The 26,944-nt window shown below is 37.2% G+C and overlaps 1 protein-coding gene and 1 long non-coding RNA gene across 2 annotated transcripts; both read left to right on the top strand.

Annotated features, from left to right (window-relative positions):
- Nucleotides 1-1,609: 1,609 nt before the first annotated feature.
- Nucleotides 1,610-7,749, top strand: LOC148127875 (uncharacterized). Its single transcript, XR_015741175.1, has 3 exons — nucleotides 1,610-1,921; nucleotides 4,878-4,969; nucleotides 7,267-7,749. It is a non-coding gene; the product is annotated as an uncharacterized LOC148127875 (long non-coding RNA).
- An 11,464-nt stretch (nucleotides 7,750-19,213) lies between these two features.
- Nucleotides 19,214-23,925, top strand: LOC113444228 (motilin receptor). The gene is made up of 2 exons (XM_026712874.2): nucleotides 19,214-20,293; nucleotides 21,272-23,925. Exons 1-2 carry the CDS (start codon nucleotides 19,465-19,467, stop codon nucleotides 21,553-21,555), a joined length of 1,113 nt encoding a protein of 370 aa, XP_026568659.2. The 5' UTR covers nucleotides 19,214-19,464; the 3' UTR covers nucleotides 21,556-23,925.
- Nucleotides 23,926-26,944: the final 3,019 nt, after the last annotated feature.

The raw sequence follows: 26,944 nt of genomic DNA on the forward strand, positions 1-26,944 counted from the left end.
GCTAGCAAGCAAACTCACGAAATTAACTCACAACATACCATGTATGTAAATATTGATTTTTTTTAATAAAAAAAGCAATTTTTACCCAAAAGCAGGCAAAGCAGGCAGATTCAGTTGCTCACAGAATCATTCATTGATCTATCTATCTGCCATCGGCTAGCTCAGTCTCTCAAATTTGCTTGCCATGAGTCTGCACTGAATTTGCCTTTAAGCAAACCTTCAATCCTAAGGGATGCAGAGCCAAAGATCTAAAGACTAGCTAGAAAGCAAGAAATCCAACCATTTTCTGCTTCCTAGCTAATCTAAATCTCCCAGCACTGCAGAACAGATGATGGTCAGAAAAAGGAAAAACAGCAATTTTAACAGGCAAATTTGCTGGGTAAGGAGTGAGTGGGCAGGAGCGTTCCTGCAGGCCATGTGGGCTGCACAGCCTTGTGTTTCTGTGCAGCCTGGATTAATTGCTTTGGGAGATTTCTCTGCAGCCCACCAAAATTTTCTCAAGGCCCACCAGTGGGCCACGGCCCACAGGTTGGCGACTGCTGTTCTAGATCACAGCTTTAATTCTGAGTTTTAGGAGCAATTATTATCTTAGGTCCTTTTCATTTCTTTATTCCTTCTAGAGTCTCTTTCCTGCTGAATATTTTCCAAAAGGATAAAAAAAAAGGTTTTTTACCTGAATAGGGAGGAATTGTGGGGAATTTCAACTTTGCTATGGACTCTCCAGCCAATTGTTAATCAGATCTTGATTCCATATCCGGGAAGTAGTTTTGATGTCCAGGGGGGCATACAACCAAAATAGACCTAGAATGCCTCTACTTCATGTTTTTGAAGTACAGCCTACTATATCAATTTCTGCATAGTGCCATCAAAAGAGAATGAGTAGAAGGAAGTTATATAATTCTTCAGTCACCTATCTTCTCATTCTGAGGCCTCCCTCCAGTTGGAGAACTAGATGCAGCCATAAAAATTTGCACTGTAAAACCCAGTAAGGGAAGGAGTTAAGTCGCAAAGTTAAAGTAAATGAAATATTTAAGTATCTCTTCTGCTTTGCCTTTAGTCTCCTCCCTATAATCAATTTCTTAGTACCTAGCTTTTTCCTGAGCCTTAGCTACTGTATGGCTATCAGCTCCATGTTTACTAGGCTATTCTAAAAACTTGGAAGCAGTCTCGTAGCATCTTTTCCAATTGAATCACTTAATCAAAAGACATAATTTTTCATGAGCTACAGATGCAGTGGACAACTATTATTCTGTAGTGGTATGGCTGATACAGCTTAATGCCTTGAATCAGCAGTTGTGTTTCCACCATGACAACCCCTCCACCCCAGTCTGCACTTGGAATGATAAGGAAACCAGGCCCTTTCTGAATCACTGAAAAATCTGATGACCATATCTGAATTTTTCCAAGCTGTAGTCAAACCAGTAAGGCAGGGTGCCCATCATCAATGTTGATTTTGGCTACCATGGCCAGCTCAAAACAAATAAAAGTTCATTTGAAGCTTTCTTTCATGCCTCTTCTGATTGTTTTGGAAAAATGCTGGTATCTCTACAACTCCCATGATTTTATGAACAAGCTATTCAACAAACACTACTTGGCTCCTGAAGGGCAGCAAATATTCTCACATGCCATTGTTTAAGACGCCAAGTACCTATTTGAAAACCAGAGGCATCTAAAAGTATTCTAGAATAAATGAAATTTGTGGCTTGTAATTTGGGGAACAGAGAAGTTACAAAAGCAGACCATACATGCAATCATTTCTGGGAAATCCTCCAGTTAGGATCCCTGAAAATTACAAAAGTACAACTTTGCTGACGGAAAAATGTCAATAACCCATGCAAAATAATCTCTATGAGTAGACTCATTTAGCCTTCACTCAGTAATAGGAGGAGGATTGTACAGAGCAGCCAGAATCAACAAACAGGTATAGTATGCATTTTTGACTTCCTGAACCCTGACTTTTCATGTAGTGGATTACAATTTCAACAGATTACAGAAAGCTGAGTTTGAGGTAGCCTCGCATGGCAGGAGGCAAGCAGCGGAACAATTTTTGCCTGTTTACTTTGTATTATTTAAACTTTTATATATATAAAGTTTGATTTAATAGATTGAATTACACAACTAAAATGCATGCTTTGATAAATGTCTGCATTTCATCGTTATATATTCACTGTTAGTCTTCCTTCAGAAAGTCTCCCAATTATATTTCTTCACATAGACATAAAGGTATGGAAAACACAAACTCTATTTTTCAAAATTAAGTTTTTATCACTACTCTGAATTCAGAAGTTTTCAGTTCATTAATTTTAGATATTGCTGCAGAGATGGCTATTTTTCTCAAGAAACTGACTTGTTCAATATTGTAGTTTTATCGTGATTGTGAAATAAATATATCCCGTTTTTAAGATTTCATTTATTAAAATCCTTCATTTAAATTTTCTTCACTACCCTCAACTGTAGGATTTTTTTGCAAAACGAGAAGACAAAAATTTTATTTGGATTTTACTCCGAGATGTTTCAAGCACTAATAAACCAATAAAACTCTTGCTGAGGTGTTCCTGAAATTCTTTCCATGGAATTTCAAAGCTATTCTTTGAACATTTTTTCACTTCTTATCTAAAGGATTTCAGATTACAGGGTTTACTTTACAGATTGCTATTATTTAATTTTAGTTTCACAGCACAGCACTTTAAAATAGTTTGGGTACATCTGACAGTCCTTATGATCAACAAAGTTCTGAAGATTATTTCTTGAGTCCATCAGATATATTTTTCTCCATGCTTGACAGTAGATTCAAATTCTGCATTTTAACATTGTTTGTTAACATTGTTTCTTGGCTAAACTCTAAAGTTTGAGGTATAAAATGAAATGTTTTTAGTGCATACTCTAATAAGAACCTTCTCCAACTTGTCCAACTGTGTCCCCCATATATATCTTCCAAAACATCAGGTTGAAATAATGCAAAAATATACCCATAGGGGAAAATAAAAAGGAACAATATGGTAACTTTATAAGAAAGTCCAAGAGATTTTTTAATAACTGGGAAGATCAATTGCAGTCCTAATTTTAAAAAAAGCCTTAGCATTAAACAGAATTAGATGAGTCCATAAATTATATATAGATACAGTATATTGACATATGGCTGGTCTGAGGACCAGAACGTTGCCCTATAGACATTGTAACTATTAGATTGAGGTTCATATTTTTTGAAATGGTTTGAGTAATTGTAAATTGTGATTTGTATATTGTACTGTATATTATGTCTTTATACCTGGCTTAGTTTAATAGAATAAGTAGAATTTTTTGGTTTTAATAATGTTAAAAATGCTCAATGACCTGGATCAAGAATTTTAATATATGATTTTGCCATTATGTTCCTACTTTACAGAATTCCCACCACAAATGGAAACAACTACCTGCCTAGGTGTGACTGAGACCATGTTCATAGTCTTTTTTATAAAAAGACAGTTTGACTAGAATTGCTAAGAGGTTATTCCAGAAACAATCAACATATGCTTTGTGTGGCTGTACAATGCCACAAGATGGCACCCTATGCTTGAGGTCCATCCAATTTCCAACATGCCCAGAGAACAGTACTTTGGAAACAGCTTCCATGGCTGCTTTAACAATAAATGTTATTGAGCATGATTATGAGGTGTTTTATGATACTGACATTCTTCCAGAAGGAAGGTTTAAAATCAACCATGTTGTTGTAGTCAGTGCTAAGGCCAAACCACTCACCTGCTTATTATATGTCACTTTGGGGCATCTGTATCATGAGTCAGTGGATTGGAATGGATGGACTGATTTGAGCTTGCATATAATAGTCTTCAGTATTCTGTGTCATTGTCATTACCATGGCCATCACCACCATCATTTCCTTTACCATCCAAAAATCTTCACCAGGGACTATTTAAGTTAGTTACCCATGATTGATAATACCCAAAACTGAATTAGGAAAACTTTAGAACATGTTTGCTCTTACTGAATGGCCAACAATTAAGATTCCATGTAAAAATTAAAGTATGAAGGAAAACAAAAGCACCCCCCCACCTCTCATATGCTCTTAGAAAAGAGATATTAAAGAAAAGATTGGACAGTCACTTGTCTGAAATAGCATAGAGTTTCCTGCTTGAGTTAGAAGACCTTGGACTAAAGATTTACAGATAATCAGAGTTGGAAGGGACCTTGTAGGTCATCTAATCCAACCCCCTGCCCAAGCAGGAGACCCTACACCATTTCTGACAAATGGCAGTCCACTCTCTTCTTGAAAGTCTCAACTGATGGCGCTCCCACAACTTCCGAGGGCAAGCTGTTCCATTGGTTGATTGTTCTCACTGTCAGAAAGTTTCTCCTGATTTCCAGGTTAAATCTCTCTTTGTTCAGTTTCCATCCATTATTCCTTCTCCAGCCTACAGGTGCTTTAGAAAATAGCTTCACAGCCTCCTCCCTGTGGCAGCCCCTCACATATTGGAAGACCGCTATCAAGTCTCCCCTGGTCCTTCTCTTTACTAGACTAGCCATGCCCAGTTCCTGCAACCGTTCATTGTATGTTTTAGCCTCCAGTCCCCTAATCATCCTGGTTGCTCTTCTCTGTACTATTTCTAGAGTCTCAACATATATTTTATAATGACCAAAACTGGATGCAGTTCCTCCAGATGTTTTCAGCCAGTGAGGTATATAGCTAGGAAGTTTAGTACTTGTCTTTAAAAAAAACTGGGGACACTAGGTTGTGACAAGAAGACCTCCAAGGTCCCAATCTATTCTGATTGATATATTTTAATGGACTATTTATTCATTTTAGCCCTATTAAAATTAACTGTTACAAAATTGCTATTAAATCATTTACTAAAGCCTTTCTCTGTTTTTATCCTCCATAGAGGTAAAGAGATGATCTTTGCGGTCCTCCTCAAGCTTACAATGCTATATAATAAAATACCTCCAATAATACTAGTTACTGATTAGACATCGGGTAAGCAACTTACTTTCCTCCAGATGTTTTCAGCCAGTGAGGTATATAGCTAGGAAGTTTAGTACTTGTCTTAAAAAAAAAAACTGGGGACACTAGGTTGTGTATAATTTAACTGAACAAGTTTTAATCTACATCTAGGTGATGCCTTTTTCTATTTGGAGAGAGCTGGTTTTATACTGCACACCACCTGAAATCTAAACTTTCGAACGATATAAAAATTACTGCAATCTTGAATTATATAGACTACCCTGAAGTTGAACTAAGCAGTGTGATGAAAAAGTCAGTCGAGAATGTTTTAGCTGAAAAATTCTGTAGTGGGCTTCATTAGTGCAGGAACTAGAAACAAAGCAGGCTCATAATGTGTGTAGTTCAGATTGCTGTGTTACAATTACACCCTGGAAGCAGGGGTGGGATTCTACCAGTTCACACCTATTCACTCGAACCGGTTGTTAACATTCTAAACAGTCCAGAGAACTGGTTGTTAGAAGAAATTACTGGCCTAATCCTGTAAGGAAAGCAGGAAGGAAACATTCTGGTGTTGCTTACAGAAACTGCTTCTCCATTAACCCTTATTATATTCTTGGCAGGACTAGACTTCCTGTCTCAGGAAGCTCTCTGGAGGTTTTTTTCCCCCTCCTTTGCTGGTACTTTGCTTGTGTGAAGTGACCATTCAAAGTTACAATGGCACTGAAAAAAGTGACTTATGACCATTTTTCACACTTACGACTGTTGCAGCATCCCCCAAGTCATGAGAGGCCAGGCAAGGAGATGCGTGCCTTGATGTGAGTGATATTGAGTTGGCCACATCCATCCAATAACATGACCACCAAGCCATGTCCACCCAGTCACATGACCACCAAGCCATGCCCACCATCTAAGCCACGCCCACAGAACCAGTGGTGAAAAAATGAATCCCACCTCTGCTTGGAAGAGTGAGGAAAAGAGCATAACAGGGAGATCAACATTCATAGTGTTTGTAGCACCTTCCTGATGAGGCCAAAATAAGGTATTTGAAGTAACTGAGCATTAAAGAAAATTGGGCTGGTGTAGGTTTTGGATGCTGTTGATTGCAGAGCTAGCCCTAACATTGGGCAGAATGAAGTGCCTACCTCAAGTGGCAAATTTTAGGAGGCCACATAAGCAGGTCTCTGCCAGCAATTCTTCCTGAGCATCTCTCTGATGGAGGGCAGAGGTGTGTGTCATGTAACCTGCTAGTTTTCTCAGGGACAATTAAAAATAGCACTCTTCAGAATTGAAGTGAAAATCCCACTACCATGCATTTTCTCTTTATACCTGATTGAGGGTGTGCTTTTTTTTCCTTAAGCAACACATATTGTACAGATGTCTCTGATCAACAGGAGCTTAATCCACTGAATACCGTTGGAAATCTGGTATTGGACATGATTCAGCTTTGATTTGATTGAATTAGGACTTAAACCATTTGAAAACAATTGATAATGAGTTCCCAAGGATAATTTGGTACTAGTCATTTTGTGGGAAACATGATTGTTTGAATATTACTTTGTCCCTAATGTTGATCATCTTTAGTAAACTTTAGAAAAGTTTATAGAAAAGTTTTCATGTCCAATCAAAAAGTTCTCTTAATTCTGGTCCATTGGTTTCGTACTGTACCAAAAGCAGAAGCAAAATTATTGAAGATTACTTGAAAATAAGGCATTCCCTGAACAAAATGGATGCGTTCATTCGATTGTCAATTATCTTCTTTCAGAGAGAGAAACTGTCTCTCAATGGAGGACTTTAACCATTCTGTTCATAGTCTGGATGATGTCTTGCTTGCTATTCTAAAGCTCACTAAAGCTCATTTGGAAGCAGAGCAGAAAATGCTCTTTCTGCCATATGAAATTCTCTTCCATGGAGATGAGCTGGGATTTGTGGTTTTTAAAGTGTCAGCTGAAAACACATGGGCTTGGCCAAGCGTTTTTCTGGCAGTGGGTGGCTCATTCGTTTAATAAATTGTTGTTAATTCTGACAAAGTACTGATAGCTACCCCTAATGATTGGATACTGTAAACTTTTCTAACTGAAGATGATGTAATGCAATACATAAACGTGTTGGATCAGTATAATACAGAAGTAGCTCCTACGGTTTTATGATGCTATTATTATTTGCGCTGTATGTTAATATATATTATTATAATTGTCATATTTTAAATAAATTCATGTGTATTCTGTGTTATTCTATAAGATGGCTAGAAACATGATGGAAGTGATTTAGAAGTACTAATAATAAAAAATAATAATGTACAAATGCAATCATGGAATTTTACTTTTTTTCAGATAATTTTATGAAGAATTACAAATGAAGAGAATAAAAGCTGATGCAAACTACAAAAATATCAAAAAAGAAAAAAATGTTTTAATAGCTTCTCATCATCTGTAAATATAATGTAAATTTTGTTTGCCCTGTAACTCATCTCTTAACTAAAAATCAAAATCCCAAAACAGCATTGTTATGTTCGGTCGGTGGGTCCCATAGAGAGGCGAGGCACGGGTAATGAACAACAGCTCTTTATTTAGTGAACAGATTCTGAGACAGCAACCCCAGCCACGGCAGCTCTTTTTATAGAGCCGGCCGCGGCTAGGCAGCCAATGACAGCTTTTTGAGCTTGCCGCGCTTGGTTTTACCCAATCGCGGCAAGCCCCTTACGAACCAATCACGATTGCGTATTTCGTCCAATCCTGGCCCGACTCTTCTGGACCAATAGGAATGCAGGTCTTCAAGCCTGCTAGTATGGAACAAGCATCATTCATTCATTGTCACCAAAGGTCCAGTAAAAGAAACATGGAATTTTACTTTTTAAAATACTTTAGCAAGCTATTATATTTTATTATGGTTTATTATAAACTGCTTGAGTTCTTCACTGAAACAGGAAAATAATATATGAACTAGTTCTATGGGTGATGTATGTATCATTCTTTGGGCTTCTGTTTTTGTGAAGTCATTTAACTCAGTCTTTTTCCTTAAGAAACAAGGGCGCAGTTTAATAAAATAGGGAATAAATAGAATATTTGTTTCCTCTTTATTTTTAGGAGATACACTTTTCTACATGAAGCCACACTCTGAGAGTGCTCTGAAGATGTTTTTTTTAACAGATCAGAGTTTCATCAAATCTTTAGCTTACTTAGTAAAACTTAAGCTTACAATGATACTCTAGTTAGTGAAGTTCATCCATATTATGATTTGGCTTTCCTGATATCAAAACTATAGTATTTATATGTTCTTGTTTTCTTCCAAGGCAAGAACCTATGCAGTTTGCATTTTAGATCTCTTCAATTAAACAGTGACATTGTGACCCAAGAAGCATGCCTTTGCTGACACAGCATCGTTCCAACAATCTTTGGGAGACCTCAAAGACCTAATTTGAATGTCAAAACAGACACAATTTCTTCAAAAATGTTATTTTATATGGAGAGGGCTCTTTCCTTTTCTTTTAATTCTCTGGCTTTTTTCTAGCCAATTTGCCTATTGAGGAGCTCTTGGAAGTCAAAAGTTTGAATGCTGTTTTGTGGCACTTTCACTGCTCTGAAGAATACCTTTCGATAAATTTTGGTTCAATAAGGCTGAATATGGTCGTAACTGTGTAGACATTGGATGGGAAATCATAGAGAAATGTAAACGTGTTGGCTAAATTAATAAGTGAAAGAAAATTTGAGGTTTTTTAGCCCCAATTCCTTTCCTCTGTAAAATATCTAGACCGCAAGTCCTTACTATTCATTTGGATCACCCTTCTATGTGAAGTATCTTTTAGCAGTTTAGCTTTTATTAGAAGGCGTTTGACAAACATTTGTGAAGCAAAGTCAAGAAGACTTTTATGGCTTCATTTATATAATGTATCATTTAATTAATATGTACTATTTGATTAGAGTTTCCTCTCCACAGGATGCTTGTAATATTGTTTTCTCATCTGTAATATTATTAGGAGCCTGATGCGTCATCTCACCTAATCAGCACAAATATATCTAGGAAACAACATTCATGCGATTATTCTATCATTTTCCATTAGTTCCAAAAGATTAATGTTTATTGCCAGTAAGACAAATATTACAGGGATCATAAAATACTCAAGTGTCTGAGATTTGCAGAAATGCTGATACCTTAGGGATCAGCTTGAACATTCTTCCAGGTAGCTGATTCAAACGGCGCTCTGCAATGAAATATGTTGGCTAGTCATCTCAATGAGATTTTCTCCAGATAGGTTAAGTCCACAAACTCAAGATTTCCTAAATTGTCATAGTTTTTAGGACATTACCAAATTTCATTCTTCACAAAGTCGCGGTAGAAGTTATAGCCCCAGCATTTCTGAAAGGGGAAAGCTGATTTAGGTAAGGGTTTGAATTCTGGTTATTTCTATCTCTTGCATTAAATTGAATCTGAGAAGAAGACCCATTGTTTTATTCATTTGTAATCCTATCCGCATGACCCCACATATCTCCTTTGCCCTCAGTTGGATTCTCAGGGTGACAAGTGTCATTAGAACTGACAAAAATACTTTTTAGTCTCTGCTGCTTTACACAGCCATACATCTCTATCCAGAAATATACAGTACTAATAATAGAAAGACTTGATAATTGGAAAAGATATCAGTATTGCTGATTTTGCAACCAGCCATAATAATAATAAGCCGAACTGGACAATTTGGACTGAAAAAAACAAGAAACCTAATGATTATTCACTATGCATTACTTTCCTATAGTACTATTGATACCTGCTGTGTAGAAATGGAATTAGAGGTTTATTTCAAATCAAACAAACTGTCAAAGGAGAGAATTATGCATTTAATTATGTAAAAGACAGCCAAGAACAAGCATTATGAAATTTAAAAATGGGAACTTATTAAATGTAGAAAACAAATAATAAATATCAAAATAGTGTAATAAAAGCAAGAAGAAAATGCTGGCAAGGAAAAGATCAAGGGAAAAATGGCTAAAGATAAAACCCTACAATGGCTTCCAAGTGGAACTTTTAAAAAACCCTGAAGGCTTGATTTTTAGCTGCTCAAGAGCAAACTATTTGAACTAATGCAATCAATGCCAAAACTGGGGGAAAATATTCATCAAATGATTCAAAATGCAAGTTGTAAAAGAAGCAGAAGAAACAGCAGTTTGTATATTTAGCTTGTACAACAAGATCACACAAACTGTTTAACAATGACCCAACACAACTGCTAACATGATTCACTGAAACTTCTGTAAAAATTATATGAAATAATGAAAATTTTGTTTCATTAGTAATGAAAAATTGGTAGGAATATATAGTTGAAAAAGTAGCAAAAAATGAGTAGGCTAAAATGTGGGAATTCCAAATCCCACTGTGTTATAAAAGTTGATTGAAAAGAAGAAAGTGTGGCTAATTGCTGTGGAGGAGATAGTAGAACAGCTGAAGACAATTGGAGAAGATCACAAAGTAACAGGATCTGAAAATCGAAACGGAAAGATTATAGCATAAACAGACTGTGTGGTATTAGATAATCAGCACACTTTCCTCCTCCCTCACCCCATGCCTGGCCCTGCCTTCCTGACACCAAAGGGCAGTTAGGTTGCCGTGCCTGGGCCTGGACAGCTATCCTGTGTGGTCCCTATAATTATGGGATTACTGCCTTTGGATCGGTAGTGGCTTAGCCACCTACCATCACCAATGATGAGAAGAAAACAACAAAATTCCACACTGGCTCAGTCGTTGCCCGTGTCAGATGCTATGGGTCCCGTCAGATGCTTTGGCTCCTGGAGATCTTTCGAAAAATAGGCTACAGGGTTCAGTCGTTACTACCGGGGAACCAGGGCGTGCAACTGCAAAGCAACTGGAACAAAAGTGTAAAACCTGGACAACTGGAAAAAAATTGAGAAATCATCAAATGTTCCTACCAGGGAGAACCAATAGCCAGGGGATTTCAAAAAGGAATGATGCAACTATGGAAGGAAAAACACCTGGAAAGTGATGTAACTGAACAACGATTAATGGATCAAAGATGTTTGACTATCCAATGAACCATAATAATATAATTATACATATTTTCTTAATCTTGCTGTAAAATATTTTTCAAAGAGAAAGGCAAGGTCTGATATGCCCACGTCAACCCAAGTTGACACTTGGCCTATGCATGTTGCCTCAAATGTTTGCCACTTAGCTGCAGGGCCCTGGAAATTGGCCCAGTTATACCAGTGTTGAGAGGTAAAATTTGCATGATGAGCTTTCAATATGAGCTCATATGGTTGATGACTGGCAGGACAGATGTATTCTTTTTGTCCCACTAGACAAAGAGATGGCATGAGGTGTGTGTGTGTGTGTGTGTGTGTGTGTGTGTGTGTGTGTATAGATCAGTGGACACAAGGACAGATGAGACACGTCCATATGAGGCTTTGGCATTATTCCCATAATGTAAAGCTATCATATGTAGTCTGAAAAAAAAAAAACAGAAGTAGAGTTTTCTCCATTTCTAGTGATCACCTGGACTTTTGCAGCCTCACTACAACTATGGTAGGGCTATCTCTACTCCGAACACTATCATTCCTCAGAATGTCTCCCATCTCTTAAAGAGATATTTATGGGTGGCACATAAATTGCCACAGGCTTTTTGGCTGCAGGAAAGAGAGAAAGAAGAAAGTGATAATTATCAAATCCAACCTCTGCCCTGGTGGGAATATGACCTCTGGGTTCTCACGCTAACATTTCCTAGAGGGCAGCCAAGTTGACCTATTTGATTTTTTTTTTTAAAGTGTCTCAGCTGCCAAAAACTCATAGTGCAAAAGTCCCAAACGGAACTATTTTCAGTTTCCAGAGGCTGGACATTGGATCCCTTTCCCCCTGTGGGAATTTTAAGTAATCTCCATCTTCCAGTTGCAAAACTGCCCTCTGCTTTTTTCCTTCTTCTTGGCTGTGAGTCTTTTTGTAGCCAAAATGGCTGCTTTTTCTTTCTCATGAGTAAAGATAGCAATGCAAGGGAGAGGGGCAGTAAGGAGTGGTAGGTTACTAGTAGATGACTGAATTCTGTGCTCCCTCACTGGTTGGTTGGATGGAAGGAGTGCAGGTCAGCCTTGCCTTTTCCTTCAATGGCTGTAGTTTGGGATACAGGCCATTGTCAAATACTCTGACAGTGAGTATTATGATTGGGAATGGTGACATTGATTATGTGGAAGTCTAATTAGGAAATCTAATGGCACAAAAGTAGTTCCCTAAAACTGATAGGAAACAGATGAAGCTCAGCTTATTTAAAGAATGTCACTGATCTTCTAGTAAGGAAATTGTTCTCTCTACGCACTAGGGCCTCTGAGACTTTAACTGAACTTTTATAAAATATAGACGTTCAAAATTACAGTATATACTAACAATTTCCAGATACACCAAAACAAGAATAAAAATGTGTAAATATTTGGATAAAGAAACAATAACTGGATAACCCAAATTGTGAACATCTTACATAGCTTCTCCTTCTCTTCCCCTCTTCCTTTCTTTGGGTTTCTTAGACAATTTTTAAATTGCAACAAAAAGTGTGGGGAATCTAGTAAAAAATGGCCTAGAGCAATTCTTCCTGGTTTTTCTAGGGACAGCAAGGATTCTTCTGAAAGATATTTGAAAAGATACAGAGGCATAAGACACTTCTTTTTTAAACATATGTTTTATTAATACATTTTCTTTTTATATCACAAAAAAAATTCCATATCTATCTGAACAGCACGTTGTCTGGACACAATTACTTTTAAGCAGAAATGCAATATTAATCAACATTGATCATAATAATAAGCACAATAAACATATCAGTAATGATCACAAAGCAGTAATACAATTAGTTTATCCATCTTACAAAATTTTCCATACAAAAGTTTTTATTATCTTTTAGATCTTATTAGATTCTAATAAGATTCTGTTAGTTAACCATTGATAAAACAAATCCCATGTCAAGAAATATTCTGTCTCTTCTTTTTCTTTTCTTTAAGTGTTAATCTAACCATCTCACACATTCTAAATTTTTTTTTTTAATAGCACTTTTATCTGTAGGGATCTCTTCATTTTTCCTCTGTTGTGCAAACGCAATTCTTGCTTCCATTAATATATATAAGATTAAATATGTTTTCCCTTTGTCATACTGTTCTGGTAATATACCCAACAAGAATATACCTTGTTTCAAATGTATATATTGTTTTATCACTTTTTTCTAACCAACTATGTATTTTAATCCGATGTTTTTTGCCTTTGAGCATGTCCACCACATATGGTTAGTATGAACCTAGTATCTGATTACACTTCCAACATTTAGCTGATAAATTTTCATACATGCTGTCGGCTCCAGATGTCTTTAAAGCTTCTAAAGAAACCAAGAGTCCTTCAGATGTTCCTGAATTGTAATTCCCAGCATCTTCAATCAATTCAACTTCAGTGCAAATTGCTGGAAGTAGCAGTTTAGCAACATCTGGAAAATCCTCTCAGTTTCCCTCTTCCTGCTAGAATTGACAGGGCAAGTCTGTGGACAGCAACATTTTTTTTCTAATCAAAAAAGATTGTGCTGAACCAAGGGGAAGCAAGTAGTATGGAACTAATAATGGAAAGTTCAAAGCAAGTGACTAAGGAGAGAGGAGGACTCGGAGCTCTAACTAGAGATTTGAGCTGATTGCAGAAGGCTTTAAAAATTAGGCTGAAGGTTGCATGTGGAGCTTGAACTACAGGGGTTGTTTTTGTCCCCAATATTAGCAGTAATATATTTTTGTTACTGAGAAATGGAACAGTCTGCAAAATCTGTTTTGCAATCTCTCCAACCTGCAAATGACAAGCTATAAAAAAAAAAACCAACACCCTGAAACTAGGAAGAAAATTTGGATTATTTTTCCCTTGAGTTTGTCTATCACTTTAGGTTTTATTTACTGTTATTTATATCCTACATTTATTTTTTATAAACAACTTAAGGTGGCAAACATATCTAATACTCCTTTCTCCTGTTTTCCCCACAACTACTACTCTGTGAAGTGGGTTGAGAGGTGGTGACTGGCCCAAGATCATCCAGCTAACTTTCATGGCTAAGGTGGGACTAGAACTCACAGTCTCCTGGTTTCTAGCTTGGTGCCTTAACCACTAGACCAAATTGCATCTTTTAGCTATTTTCTAAGCTGATTTGCTGGATCTTTATAATATACACCAGAAGTATGGCAAATGTCTACTGGCAAGAGGACCTTTTGGGAATCTCCACAGGGTGACTGACATTATTTCATTCACTATGTTCTGTCTCATTAGCCCAAATCTCTAACAATTGTCATCTGGATGGGATGGGATTTCTATGTCTGACATCTGACCTGATGCTCAATCAGTAAGAAGTAATATGGCGAGAAATGCAAGAAAGACATAAGGCTGCAGTGAAAAGAAAATTGTAAGAAAGAGAAGGGACTTTATGGTATGTACTTGAAAATGGTAGAAGCCTTCTTAGAAAATAAAAACAATTCATGATGTCTGCTCAGTAATTTGTTTAGAAGGATACTTACCTGAACAGGTAATAGGCAAAGGTAAGTTAGAATGACAAAGGCACTTGAAGTGGGACTAGAACTCTGTTAGAGAACAACTTTTTCAGTTGTCTTTTGATAAATAGTGATTTTGTGATCAATAACGCTATGACTGCTGACTTCTCAGCATGTAAACTTCCTATGAGCAAGGAAGAACAATCTCAAATATCACCTTTCCTATCTGAATAAGCTTTTTATTATTTGGAGGGTTGTTTAAATATGGGGACTATGTATGCTGGTTCATATGATTAATTTCCCCCTTTTTCCAATTGTGCTATAATTTAAAAGTCAGTAGTTCATGACCAGAATGCACATTGCAAGAATAATTTTGCTAAGTAAGACAAAAATTATGTTTTTGTGGAGGTTTCCTACCTCTTTCTTTTTTTCATCCATACTGTAAAAATAAAGTGTCTTAAGCCATTCGTTGGGAACTTCCTAAATGTACTCTAAGAATTCTGAATGAATCCACCTGTCTCCAAAGTGCTAAAACTCAGTAGCCACCACGTTTTTTCCCAACCTAGATGAAGAGAATGTGCTAATGAGTATAGCTGGATCATGGAGATGCAGAAAAGGTGTAGAAAAAAGAAGAAGAAAAGACAAAGGTTCTCAAATTTAAAGCTTTCACCATTACCTGCTTGCCAATTCTTATAAAGCAAACATGTTTTGTAGACCTTCCACAGTCAAATTGTGGAAAATTTCATTTATTCTTCCTTTAATGTGGTTAGCAAGTCTGGCTCTTATATATTTATTCTGAAAAGAAAGGCCCTTTTGCAGAACTTTTATGAAATACAATACAGGAGTCATGTATATTAACACTTGATTAATCTCTTGTAATAGTACATACACAGAAAATTATTATGAACCAATGAAATAAATCTTGAAAAAAAATTACGCAAAATATATAAAAGAATCAATCTTGCAAAGGAAATGATTACTGCTGGTATTACAAGAAAGAGCAAAAATATGTTCTTCAGATCCAGCTGATGTTTGTAAATAATTTGCCATTTGGTAGAGAGAAATATTTTCTGTCAAGCAAGGACAAAATCATGTTTAAAGTAATGATGGTTATGCATTAGCATATTTTTTCCAGACAAAAAAAAACAACAATTGTAATTATTTCTCTTAACTTCAAAAGAAAACACATTTTAATTTGTAGGAACATCATATGCACCACCAAAATTATTTACATTAAAGCCAAATACAATTTATTTCAAAAGGTTCCAGTATTGTGAACCTCATCCTTTCTGATAGGTTTGAAGTGGATCCACAGAAAAATATAAATATTGCTTACTAAAGATAATAGTGCAATGCAGCATTTTAAACCATTGAGCAAATCATTCTAAACTTTGTTTAAAGGGATCACTGGCTGCAGGGAATCATAAGTGTAAGACAGTAAGGAAAGCAGGGGATCTCAATCTTTTAAGCTCTGACAGACTTCAGGGCATTCTACCACATGCATTACCATCTGGCCATACTGGGCTTATCTGGACAGGCAGAGGGGATCATCCTAATTCATGTGACAAAAAGGTGTAAATGCCAATTATTTTCCCGCATAGACTACAGCATGACTTCTTTTTAACATAATTCCAATCATACATCCAGCTATGGACAAACGTATCCTATGGATACTGTCTCAGGAATCTTTTCCTTCTGTTAAAATTGGGCTTTGGCACAAATTTTGTTGAAATAGGATGCCCTCATATTTTCAAGAAATAAGCAGACTGCCTCTTTCTTGTTGCTCAGACTTTTATATAACAAGGTTATAGATAGCAGTCTGGAATACCTTGTACAGTACGTTCCTCCTGTTGCAACTTTCATGACCACTGATCATGCTAGCATGGATGATAGGAAGCATATAAAATATACAACTAACCAAAATATCAAAATATTTAAAACAAAAACAGACTAAAGGACAAAAGAGGGGCTCATAATCACCCAAGGCCTGCGAGAACAACCCCGGTCTTCAATAGTTGAAGTCAGGTTGGGAGTCACACTAATTTCTAGGCAGAGATCATTTAAGAAAGCAGCAATTAGAACAAAATAGGTACATATCCTGTGTCCCACAAGATTACATTCTTTAGTTAATGGGATCAGGAGAATAATAATAATAAAAGTAACCTGGTTCTAAACGTTAATAAAACAAAAGAGATCATTGCAGAATTTAGGAAGAGCCGGCATAGTCATACTCCACTCAGTATCAAGAGATGGTCAACAGTGTTAAGTATCTGGGGGTGCTTAATCCCTAACAATCTGAACTGGTTTCTCCACGTCATCCTTAGTGAAGCAAATGCAAACCAGCACCTTGCATTTCCTACATTGGATGAGGGGAGCACATCTTTCTCCTTCTGCCCTGGCCACTTTTTACAGAGGCACAATTGAGAGTGTTTGGAACTGCATCACTGTTTGATTTGGTGGTAGCAGTGCCCAGGGGTGGGATTCTACTGGTTTGGACTGAATTGGGTGAACCCCTTGCTCCAAAGATTAACTGGAAGTGAACTGGTCCGCTGCGATGGGCATGTAGGCCTGCCTGCCCACCCCTGCTCTTTCCTGTGCTTTATTTCGTTTGTTTAGAACACAGCTGATTTGTGTGGCAGAGCGGTTTGCCACACCTCAGCTGTTTTATTCACAGGGACTGCTGTAGAAGGTAACTATTAAAGCGTTGCTAACTCTGGTTTCAAAACTCAGCCACGTTTGGTTAGATGCTTCCACTTACAGGCATTATTTACAAACTGAACCATTTAAAATATGCCTCTAAACTCTAGGAAGAACTACCCATGAAAAAGACTCAAGTGATAAAAATAGCTCCACAATAAATCAAAATGCCACCTCTGTCCCGTCTCAGCCTACACTATTAAAAAAAAAAACCTAATAATTTCTATTAGGAACTTGCTCACATGACTGCCTTCCAAAATATCCAATTCATATCCAGTCAAACATCAGCTTCAGTTTTCTGCTGCATTGCTGAAACACATATATCAATAGTTTCTCTCTTGGTATGCCTTGAAGGTCTATTAGCTCATCTTGAGTCCTTAAGTGATGAGTGGCTCTGGTCCCAGTTTTTTATTTTTATGTTTTAAATGTTTTGACTGCTTTTTTTAGATTATGTAAGCAACTCAGGGTATCAGTGTGGACAGCCATAACAAATTTAAATAAATAATTTCTGATCCCCACAAATTCCTATGCAGTTTCTATTTTCTGAGAAGAACTGAGAAATACTGGCCTAGCTTCTAAGTTAATTGGTAACAGATTATAAACCCCCTTAAAATTGTCTTTGCATGGTGTAGGAATAAGAGTGGAATAATTACAGCCAAGATAAACTCTCAAACCTATCTCAAAGATAAGAGCAAAGTCAGGGTGCCTGAATATGTGTGTGCAAGGAATAAAGCCCACAATCATTTTTTGCTTCAGTTATTTTTTAAAATAAGATCCTTGGCCTAGTCCACTGTCACTGTAACTATCACTAAACCTGTTTGGATTTATGATTTACTCCCAGTAAAAACAATAACAAAAACCACATAATACATTAACATGAAGTGTGTATGATGTTAGCCAGTCACTATAACCCAAAGTAAAAGGACATATGTACCATCACTTAATGATAACATCAATGTTCAGGAATCAGCAGGAGAACATTTAATCCAGTGGTGGGATTCAAAAATTTTACTACTGTTTCTGTGGGCATGGCTTGGTGGGCGTGGCAGGGGAAGGTTACTGTAAAATCCCCGTTCCCTTCCCACCCCACTAACCTGCTTTCCAGCTCCGTTCTCCTGTGCAGGGCAACAAAAGAAGACCCAGCTGATCAGCTGAGACTCGGGAGGCAGAGAATAGATGGGGGTGGGGCCAGTCACAGGTGGTATTTGCTGGTTCTCAGAATTACTCAAAATTTCTGCTATCAGTTCTCCAGAACTGGTCAGAACCTGCTGAATACCACCTCTGATTTAACCTCCCTGAAAAGAAAATTATCTAATTAAATAATTGTTCTTCAACAAAAAGCATGAAATGTATAAATCAAAATTTATCAGGAAATGTTAATTACCACTGTAAATCTCAAGACATAGGTATCTTCTCACACAGTAAAGGGCAAAAGCACACAGCAAAGCTGGAACATCTGCCCTTAGCAATTAGTGTTTATTTTTCATACACTCTAATTTCCTAGTCACACACATTGTGCTTTTTACACATGAGCTAAGCTGCTTACAATTCCTCCCAATTTCCCATAAACACAGGTATACATCAGTCAGTTGCCTCAAAGATGCTTTTTTAAAAGGTCACAGGACTTTCCTTGCTTTTGCTTGAAGACGTTTTGCTTCTCATCTAAGAAGCTTCTTCAATTCTGCAAAATGTCTTCAAACAAAAACAAAGAAAGTCCAGTGGCCTTTTTTTTTTTTAAAAAAAATCATCTTTGGAACAATCATGGCCTGCCCTGGATGATTGAGAATCTCTATAGACATACCAGTCAGTTGAGAACAAGATGTCATGTCTGATGAAGTCAAAAGCATACTATGTATTAAATCTGATCTCTTTCAGGGATCTAAGAATCTCTCATTTAGGTACTCCTATTTTGGGGGCTCTCTTTCACATCTCAGCAGCTATTTTGTACTTTGGGTTGAGGGGGGATCTTTATTTGCTTCTCAACAGCTGCTTCTGTTCTGATATGAAAGAACGAAGCTCAATTGGAGCAAATAAAAAAAAACATTGATTTCTTATTTGTTGTCTATTTGGGAGGAGTTATCTTTCAGTAACCATGGATATCCGTCAGACTGGGATTGGAACATTGGCACTTCATTTCACTGCACAGGCAAAGGGGCAGCAACTCCAGAGATTTTGCTGAACGCTGCAGTACAAAGTGAGACCAAGAAAGGAAAGAAGGAAAGGACAGAACAGAAAAAGCTGCAGAAGCAACACATCCAATCAAGCAAGACCAAGGAAAGCAGGAAACTTTTTTTGATGCCTTAGAAGGGAATTCACACCTTGCGTCAAGAGGTGCTCCAAATGGTCTGTAATAGCAGCATGGGGACCAGTTGCAGTGCTGCCTGCAACATGGGTTCGACCAACAGCAGCAGTCTAGCTGTGTGTCAAGAACAGGGCATTGAAACCTGGGCCCTTCCACCTTGCAACAAGTACCTCTGCCCAGTGCTGCCCATGTGCATTCTCATCCCAGTGACAGCTGTTTGCCTGGTCTTGCTGGTGCTGGGTGTGGGTGGCAATGTCTTGACTGTGATTGTCACAAGCTGCTCCCAAGAGCTACGCAACACTACCAGTTTATATTTGGGCAGTTTGGCCATCTCTGATCTGTTGATGCTCCTCCTGGGTCTACCCATGGATCTGTACCGTTTGTGGCGCTTCCAGCCATGGGTGCTGGGTACTGTGCTGTGTTGTGTGTGGCACTGGTCAAGTGAGGCATGTGCCTACTGTTCCATCCTGCATCTGACAGCCCTGACAGGTGAGCGCTATCTGGCCATTTGCTTCCCACTGCGGGCTAAAGTCCTAGTGACCCAACAGCGGGTAAAAGCCCTGCTGGTAGTGCTCTGGGCTGTGGCACTGCTCTCTGCTGCACCTTACTTATTCCTTACGGGAGTCAAACAGGCTGGCAACTTTTCCAGTGAGGATGATCTCAGCCGTGAATGTGGCCCTACTTTGTACGCTCAACAGACGGGGCTGTTGGACACAATGCTCTGGGTCACCACCAGCTACTTCATCCTCCCCTTTTTCTGTCTCTACATCCTCCATGGCTTGATTGCTAGAGAACTTCTGTGTGTTGGCAAAGCACGTCTTGGTGTGGCTTCATACCGGAACCATCAGCAAACAGTGCGCATGTTGGGTAAGTAAGTGGAGGATATCTTAAAATGGGGGAGGAAACATTACTTTAGTGCTTCAATGTCCTGTCCATCCCTTATCTTTATCAAAGAAACTCCCCCAGCCCCATTATTTAGAATTAGGAAACTCTTGGATTCATAGCAGATTTCCATTGTTAGCAATTCTGTAGCAGAGGTTGACAATCTAAAACTCTCCCAATCTATTACTATACCACCTATTAGAGCTCCAGAACTGATGGAAACCCAAAAATCCTGGTGTATAATAAACAACTACGGAGATGCTCTGTGGAGTCCAAAAGTACTGAGGGAGGACGATCTAGTTCCAAGTTCACCTACAGAATGTCTTGCTAATCCTGCTTGTGTCTAATGAGTGTTAGCATGTAATCAGGGTTGCATAGCCCAGGGAGCTGTGTGGCACTCCAGCCTCAGAATTTTTTTAAAAAAATAAGGATGAACCCCTATCCTGAAGAAAGTTTTGTTGCTCATACCCTCGAATGCAGACTTCTGTGGGGATGTAACACTTCCTCAGAATCTCACAACACAGAAAGCTTTGGGCTCATGGGAATATTTCAGTTTTCAAAGCACAGGAGGTCTTCAGAAGCATCTTCAAATCGCATACCATCTCTGACTGTATTCCCACACAGAGCTAAAGATGGAAAACCTCTGCAATCGAGGTCCCAAAAACACCTTGCCAGAATTGAGTTGAAACCTCTTCTCCCCCATCTATTATCCAAATTCACATAGTTTCTTTATATTAGTCGGACTGAACAATAAATTCAATGGTATGTTAATTTTATCAAGGCACTTACTGTTGAATGCCTCAGATAATTCCTATTCAGATGAAGAGCTGTTATTTTCTGACTTACCCTTTGTCAGAGTATGTGTGAGTATCAGTCCACTCCAAAAGCTCCTGGTCATGCTTTAGGTGTAACTGAACCAGATCAACAGGTCATCTTATTTCCTTCTTTTCTACTCACTTGCAGTTATCCTGGTTCTGGCATTCCTCATTTGCTGGCTGCCCTTCCATGTTGGCCGGATCATGTACATCAACCCAAAGAACTACAGGATGATGCTCTTCTCTCAGTATTTCAACGTTTTTGCATTGCAGCTTTTCTACCTGAGTGCTACTATCAACCCAATCCTTTACAATCTTGTCTCAAAGAAATACAGGGCAGCATTATACAAATTGCTGGTAACCAAAAAGCGACCAGAACGGGCTTCAACTATTACTAGAGAGACAGCTGGCTACCTAGAGATTACTGGATAATTTAAAAACGAGATGATTCTCAGGATGCTTTTTCCCCACTGCTTTCACTGATTGCTTTTTGGCAGATGTGTGAAATGAACTTAATGCTTCCAGACATAGTTCTTTGATATGTAAGACTGGGCTAGTTCTAGTGAAACCAAACTATCACCAGGGCTATTTGGACAAACTGAGAAAGATGCTCTCTCCTTCCTGTGTATAGTATAATTATCACCTGGTCTTTCCTGTAAGCAAATGCTCGTAAACCAGTATTAGAAGCCACAAACTGATTTTGATTGGCAGGCAAGGACTCTCCTACAGTTTGACAGCTCTGCAAAAATGGCAGCTTGAGTTTAACCACTGGTGAAGAAGGCGTTTAAAAGCTCTGTTAGCTTAGCAACATTATGGGGTAGCCCATTATTTGACATATGAGATACAAAAGATCCAATTTTCAATTCTCTACCACAGTTCTAGCGCAATAATTTTAAAAGGTTCACCAGTAGCCTCTGAAGGGTTACTGTACTGCAGCTCGGACTACAGACCTATGAGCTGGACAAAAAGCCTTATTATAAAAATAACAGCCTATATTTTTGTTTAACGTATATAGTATGTTTATAAATCAGGCTAGGCAGTAACGCTTTTGGTTTACTTATTTTAGCCGGTGTCAGAATGATTCAGTACTTTTGTAGCTGGGTTTTCAATTTGCCATAGTTCAAAAGACAAGACCCAGTTAGCTGGACTAGATAGACTAACAAAAATAATAAAACAGATATGAAATGGAAGACAGGGATTATAATTAAAACAACTATATCTTCATTTAGTTTAGCTCTTCATTTACTTCCCTAACATTGATACCAACCAGCTGATATAATATTAATTGTAATTCTGTCTGACATGGGGAACTGTAAGAAAACCTAGAGGTTTTATGATAATACTTATGAGATATTTGATTCTCATCTGGACAAAAATAGTAAAATTATACCCTATCTTGATTCAATTAAGGTCACAGCTGTAGGACCCTGACACAAGAGTGTAAAACATGTTGAGTTCATCCAGCTGTACAAAAACAAATTACACCTATATATTCCCTGTAACAAAAAATAAGAATTTCATTAATTATAGGGTATGGGAAATTTCTGTTCCCATCTGGCAGAGGTAGCAATGTACCTCTCTGGTGGAAGGCTGATTGCTTCAAGAGAACAATACTCAGTCAAGGGCTACATTGCAAAATTCACAGAAGATAAGAAGCTGAAATATCACAGGCAGATCCTCAAGAAAAGATGAGTGAGGTCTGGTTCTATTTCTTTAAGTACTTTCTTTGTCTGAGATCCCATCCCATTCTCTTTAGAATCTGTTTACTTCTCTTTAATTTCCTCCTCCAGCAGCAGCAGCCAAGGAAGAGTCTGATGGACCTTGGTAAAGTTTTTAACTGCTGATTTCCAAGGGCTTCTTTGGATTAGGACAAAGCTTGTGGAAGGCTGCCAATTTTTCCACACAAGGAAAACATAATGCTTGATGTCTTGTACAGATGCTAAAACTCCAAATCAGTGATTTAATTCTCACTATCACATCGTTATAAAGTTTCTAATTTAGAACCCATTTAAAAACAGTGGTCAGAATTTGTTTCTGTGATCCCAACCACTATATATATAGTGGCAGAAGGTAGAACTGAGTTAAAAAAAAACTCTGTTAGAAGAGCAAAAAACTAACAATTACATTGTTTTTACCTCAGAGAATAAGAAATAAAAGATAAAACAGGATGGCCTTATCTAGACCCTATCTTTGTTGAGAGATTAATTGCAGATGGGAATTCGTGCATGTAATACTACAAAATGTGTTGGCAATTCTTCATTTAAATGACATGGTTAAAAGTTCTTCAGCAATCCTGATTTCAAAATAATAAGTATTTGAGAGTAAAATAATTTGGTAGTTTCAGAAAGAGTACATCACATACTGAAAAAAGAACAAACATGTCATGATTCTTTCATGTGAGGTATCATCATTCTGAATAAAAGTGTTTACTGGCATTATTAAATAAAAACCATAATCTAATTGCTTCTGTATTTTCCAAGAGGGTTACTGCTATTATTTATAATTTTATCATAAAAAGTAAAACAGAAAAAAACCCAAACCAAAACAAAAGCATAAATTCAACACCAGCAACAACAAAAAAGAAAAAAATAGTGTCTTGGAGTATAAATGTTAAATTTATTTGATCACTTTTTCCTCTTTTTTGGTACACTTCTACTTTAACCATTACATAAAGAATGAAGCAACTGGTTTCATATTTAAAAGAAAACTAGCAAATTCAGTTCAGAAATTTTTCAATACGTGCATTTGCATTAGAATGGGAAATTGATACCCAGCAATGTCTCTTCCAGTGCAGTGTTTCTTACTAAATGATAACAATGACTCTCAGTTTTCTTTTAGATAAGCGATGAAAAGAAATCAATAAAATAAAATCAGCTTTGTACAAACCCCAAAGAAAAGTGCATTAGCTATTATAAATAAACAAATGAATGCTGCTGTTTCTTCTCTTATCAAGTGATCAGGTTTTCAATAATTGCAGTCAGAGCTCTCCAAAGTACAGAAATAAGTATTTTGCTTCATGTAAGATTGTCATATGTATAGCCATATAGAAGAATTTCCTTGACTTTTTTCTTTCCTATTTTTTAATGTTATTGTCAAAATGAGAGAATATTTCTCTCAATTTGACAATAGGATAATTTTATCTATAAAGGGTGCAAAAATTCTTTGACTGTCTTTGGTAAATATCCCAAACTGGAAGACATTGAGGAAGAGGATGGGTGGGAGAGAGAAATATAAATATATATATATATCTGAGTCATTATGATGTCTGTCAGCTGAAGCAAATATTTCATACTCTATTCTGAAATCCAATGGTAATTCATAGCTACATTGCTGCATGTGAATTATTGTAAAAATCATATGAAATGTGTTAAAGTTACTTCATCATTTTAATAAACACTCTTGGATGTCTTCGAGTACTTTACCAATTGTTCAGTTTCTGCTTCTGTTGAATAAAGAAAATTGGTGAAGTCTTGAGAAGATTTTCTTAGCTAGCTCTTTTTTCTTAGATGCTCAATTAACGTTAATGAACTTTAACTTTCCTCTAGAATCTCCAGATGCTGTTATTGAAAAATAGCTTTCCTTTGATTCAGCTGATATATCCGTTGAGTTATCAATTTAGTTACTATGTCTTTGTTCATTTGTAATGGCTGATAGTGAATCTCTCTCTCTCTCTGTGTGTGTGTATGTGTGTTCCAGCATAGCTCTGGAACACCTTGAGCAATTTCAACCAAACCTGGTATACAGATAACTTTACCCTCTGGAAACAAATACTGTGGTGGTAAGATACCCCTGATGCCCCTCAGGGATGTGCGCCTTAAAATGGCTTCTACTGTACAGCACAGTGGATTTGCCATGGTAATGGCTTCACAGTACTCCATAAGGGGACTCCCTCTTGTAGAGGAATAGAATTGTCACGCTGTGTGAGAGACACTACAGCAGCGTGAGTCCCAACTACAGGATTTTCCTGTCTAATACAGGATTGGGATAACTAAATACCCAGGCAATGTGGGTTATTGGCTAGTTTGGAAATAAAACTAAGCTTAGTCTTTGCAAAAGCATTCTGGTTATTACATAATTCTTCAACAATCAGATTAGCACCACCAACATTTTCATTTGTGATATTGACCCTGTAATATAATATCTACAACCAGAAAAATGAGTAGTATGAACAAAGTATAAAAAGGAATAGATTAAGATCAAGATTGAATCAAAATTAAAATACAGTCACTGAAATCAAAGGAATTTGGATTAGCTATGCATAAAACCCACAGATTTTGAGTCTAGATTTGGTCCCATATTTTTTGTAGCTAATAAAATTCTGCAAAATAATATAAAGCTAATTCTAGTTTCAGCTAAGAAAATGCTTTAAATATGTTGACTTAAAGTAGGCACTCCCCTGCTGGAAAGAAGCATTCAGAATTATTGACATAGGTTATATTTGTATATTATTCCTGAATTTATAATTAGATTTAAAACTAATTTCAGTAAGTATTAAAGTGGGATATATGAAATAGCAGTATAAATGTGCTATTTGTCTCAACATGCTACAGCCAGCAAATATTTGTGTATGGGATGTTGATATGTTCATTGTTTCAGATCTCTATCTATTCTTTGCATAAATGTAAGACTGAGCTACAGAAAATAAACTAAATAAAATAAAAATATTCAAAACCCAATATAAAATTTAAACAGGATGTTTTTTTTCAATTGCTATTGATTATTTCTCTTTATGGGATCTCAATAATTTCTATGCCTTAACCTGTCATAGCAAATGAATTTGGAATGGGACATGCTATTTGCCCTAAGGAAGGCGTGCTTAATGTTTTTTGCAAATAGACTTATCTAGACAGCTAACAGCCCATGTTATCTGGCTGCTTTGCTAAAAAAAAAAAATCAAATCCATTGCTTCTGTGTACATTTCAACAAGTTGCTTAATACAACAAATATGTCGCTTTGTATTTCAAGGCTTGTCTAGTTTCCTGCCAGCTGGTCTGCTATTGTAATTGGTCAAAATACTTGAAGGGATTAAAACTCATAAGCTATTTGTCATTTCCGTGACCAATTTGCTCATTACTCCTGCCAAAGTGTACTATTTCTTTATCCATGTTTTATTATTTCCATGGTCTTATCTAAAAGAAAGATCTCCAGAAAGAAAGAAAAATATGGTATAGATGCTTTAGAGCTACTGCAAATAAAATGTCACATCTTTTACAGTCGAGGTCTCAAACTCATGGCATCATGTTGTTGTCACATAATGTATCACAAATTTCCCCCACTTTGCTAAACCAGGGGTGGGCGTGGCCAATGTGAGATACATCCGGCCCACAGGCTGCAAGTTTGACACCCCAGTTTTATAGTGAAAAGAATCCTATTGTCTCTGTTCTGACTTTCTATCAAATTACAGAGTCTTGATTTTGGTTTTGATTTTGAGGGGCAACTTAATCAAAATGATCGGTCAAATTCTCTGACTTTGCTACTCTTCCTCCTTCTGGATGTCATTAGTTAATGGAAAAACCATCTATACATCAAGATGGTGATAGGAGATGGGGCATGGGGAGAGGGTAAGTTTAAATAGGTAGCTAACCCATGTAAACTGCTCTGCCACATGCAGATTGTAGAAGAAGGGACTTGTCATAATCCATCAGCTGAAAATGAAGTATTTCACTTTAATAATAAAAATGTGCTTGTGGGCCATGTAATAAGGAAAGGTTCTAGCAGCAGCATGGAAACTACCATTAGGGATATGATGATGCAGTACTATTGTCCACTTTGTGGTCACTGACACCTGACTTCTTTCAAAGCGTGATTAAATTGCCATTTC

The sequence above is a fragment of the Pseudonaja textilis genome, chromosome 1 (assembly GCF_049901715.1).
Source record: "Pseudonaja textilis isolate UNSWEBS1 chromosome 1, rPseTex1.2, whole genome shotgun sequence".
NCBI lineage: Eukaryota > Metazoa > Chordata > Lepidosauria > Squamata > Elapidae > Pseudonaja > Pseudonaja textilis.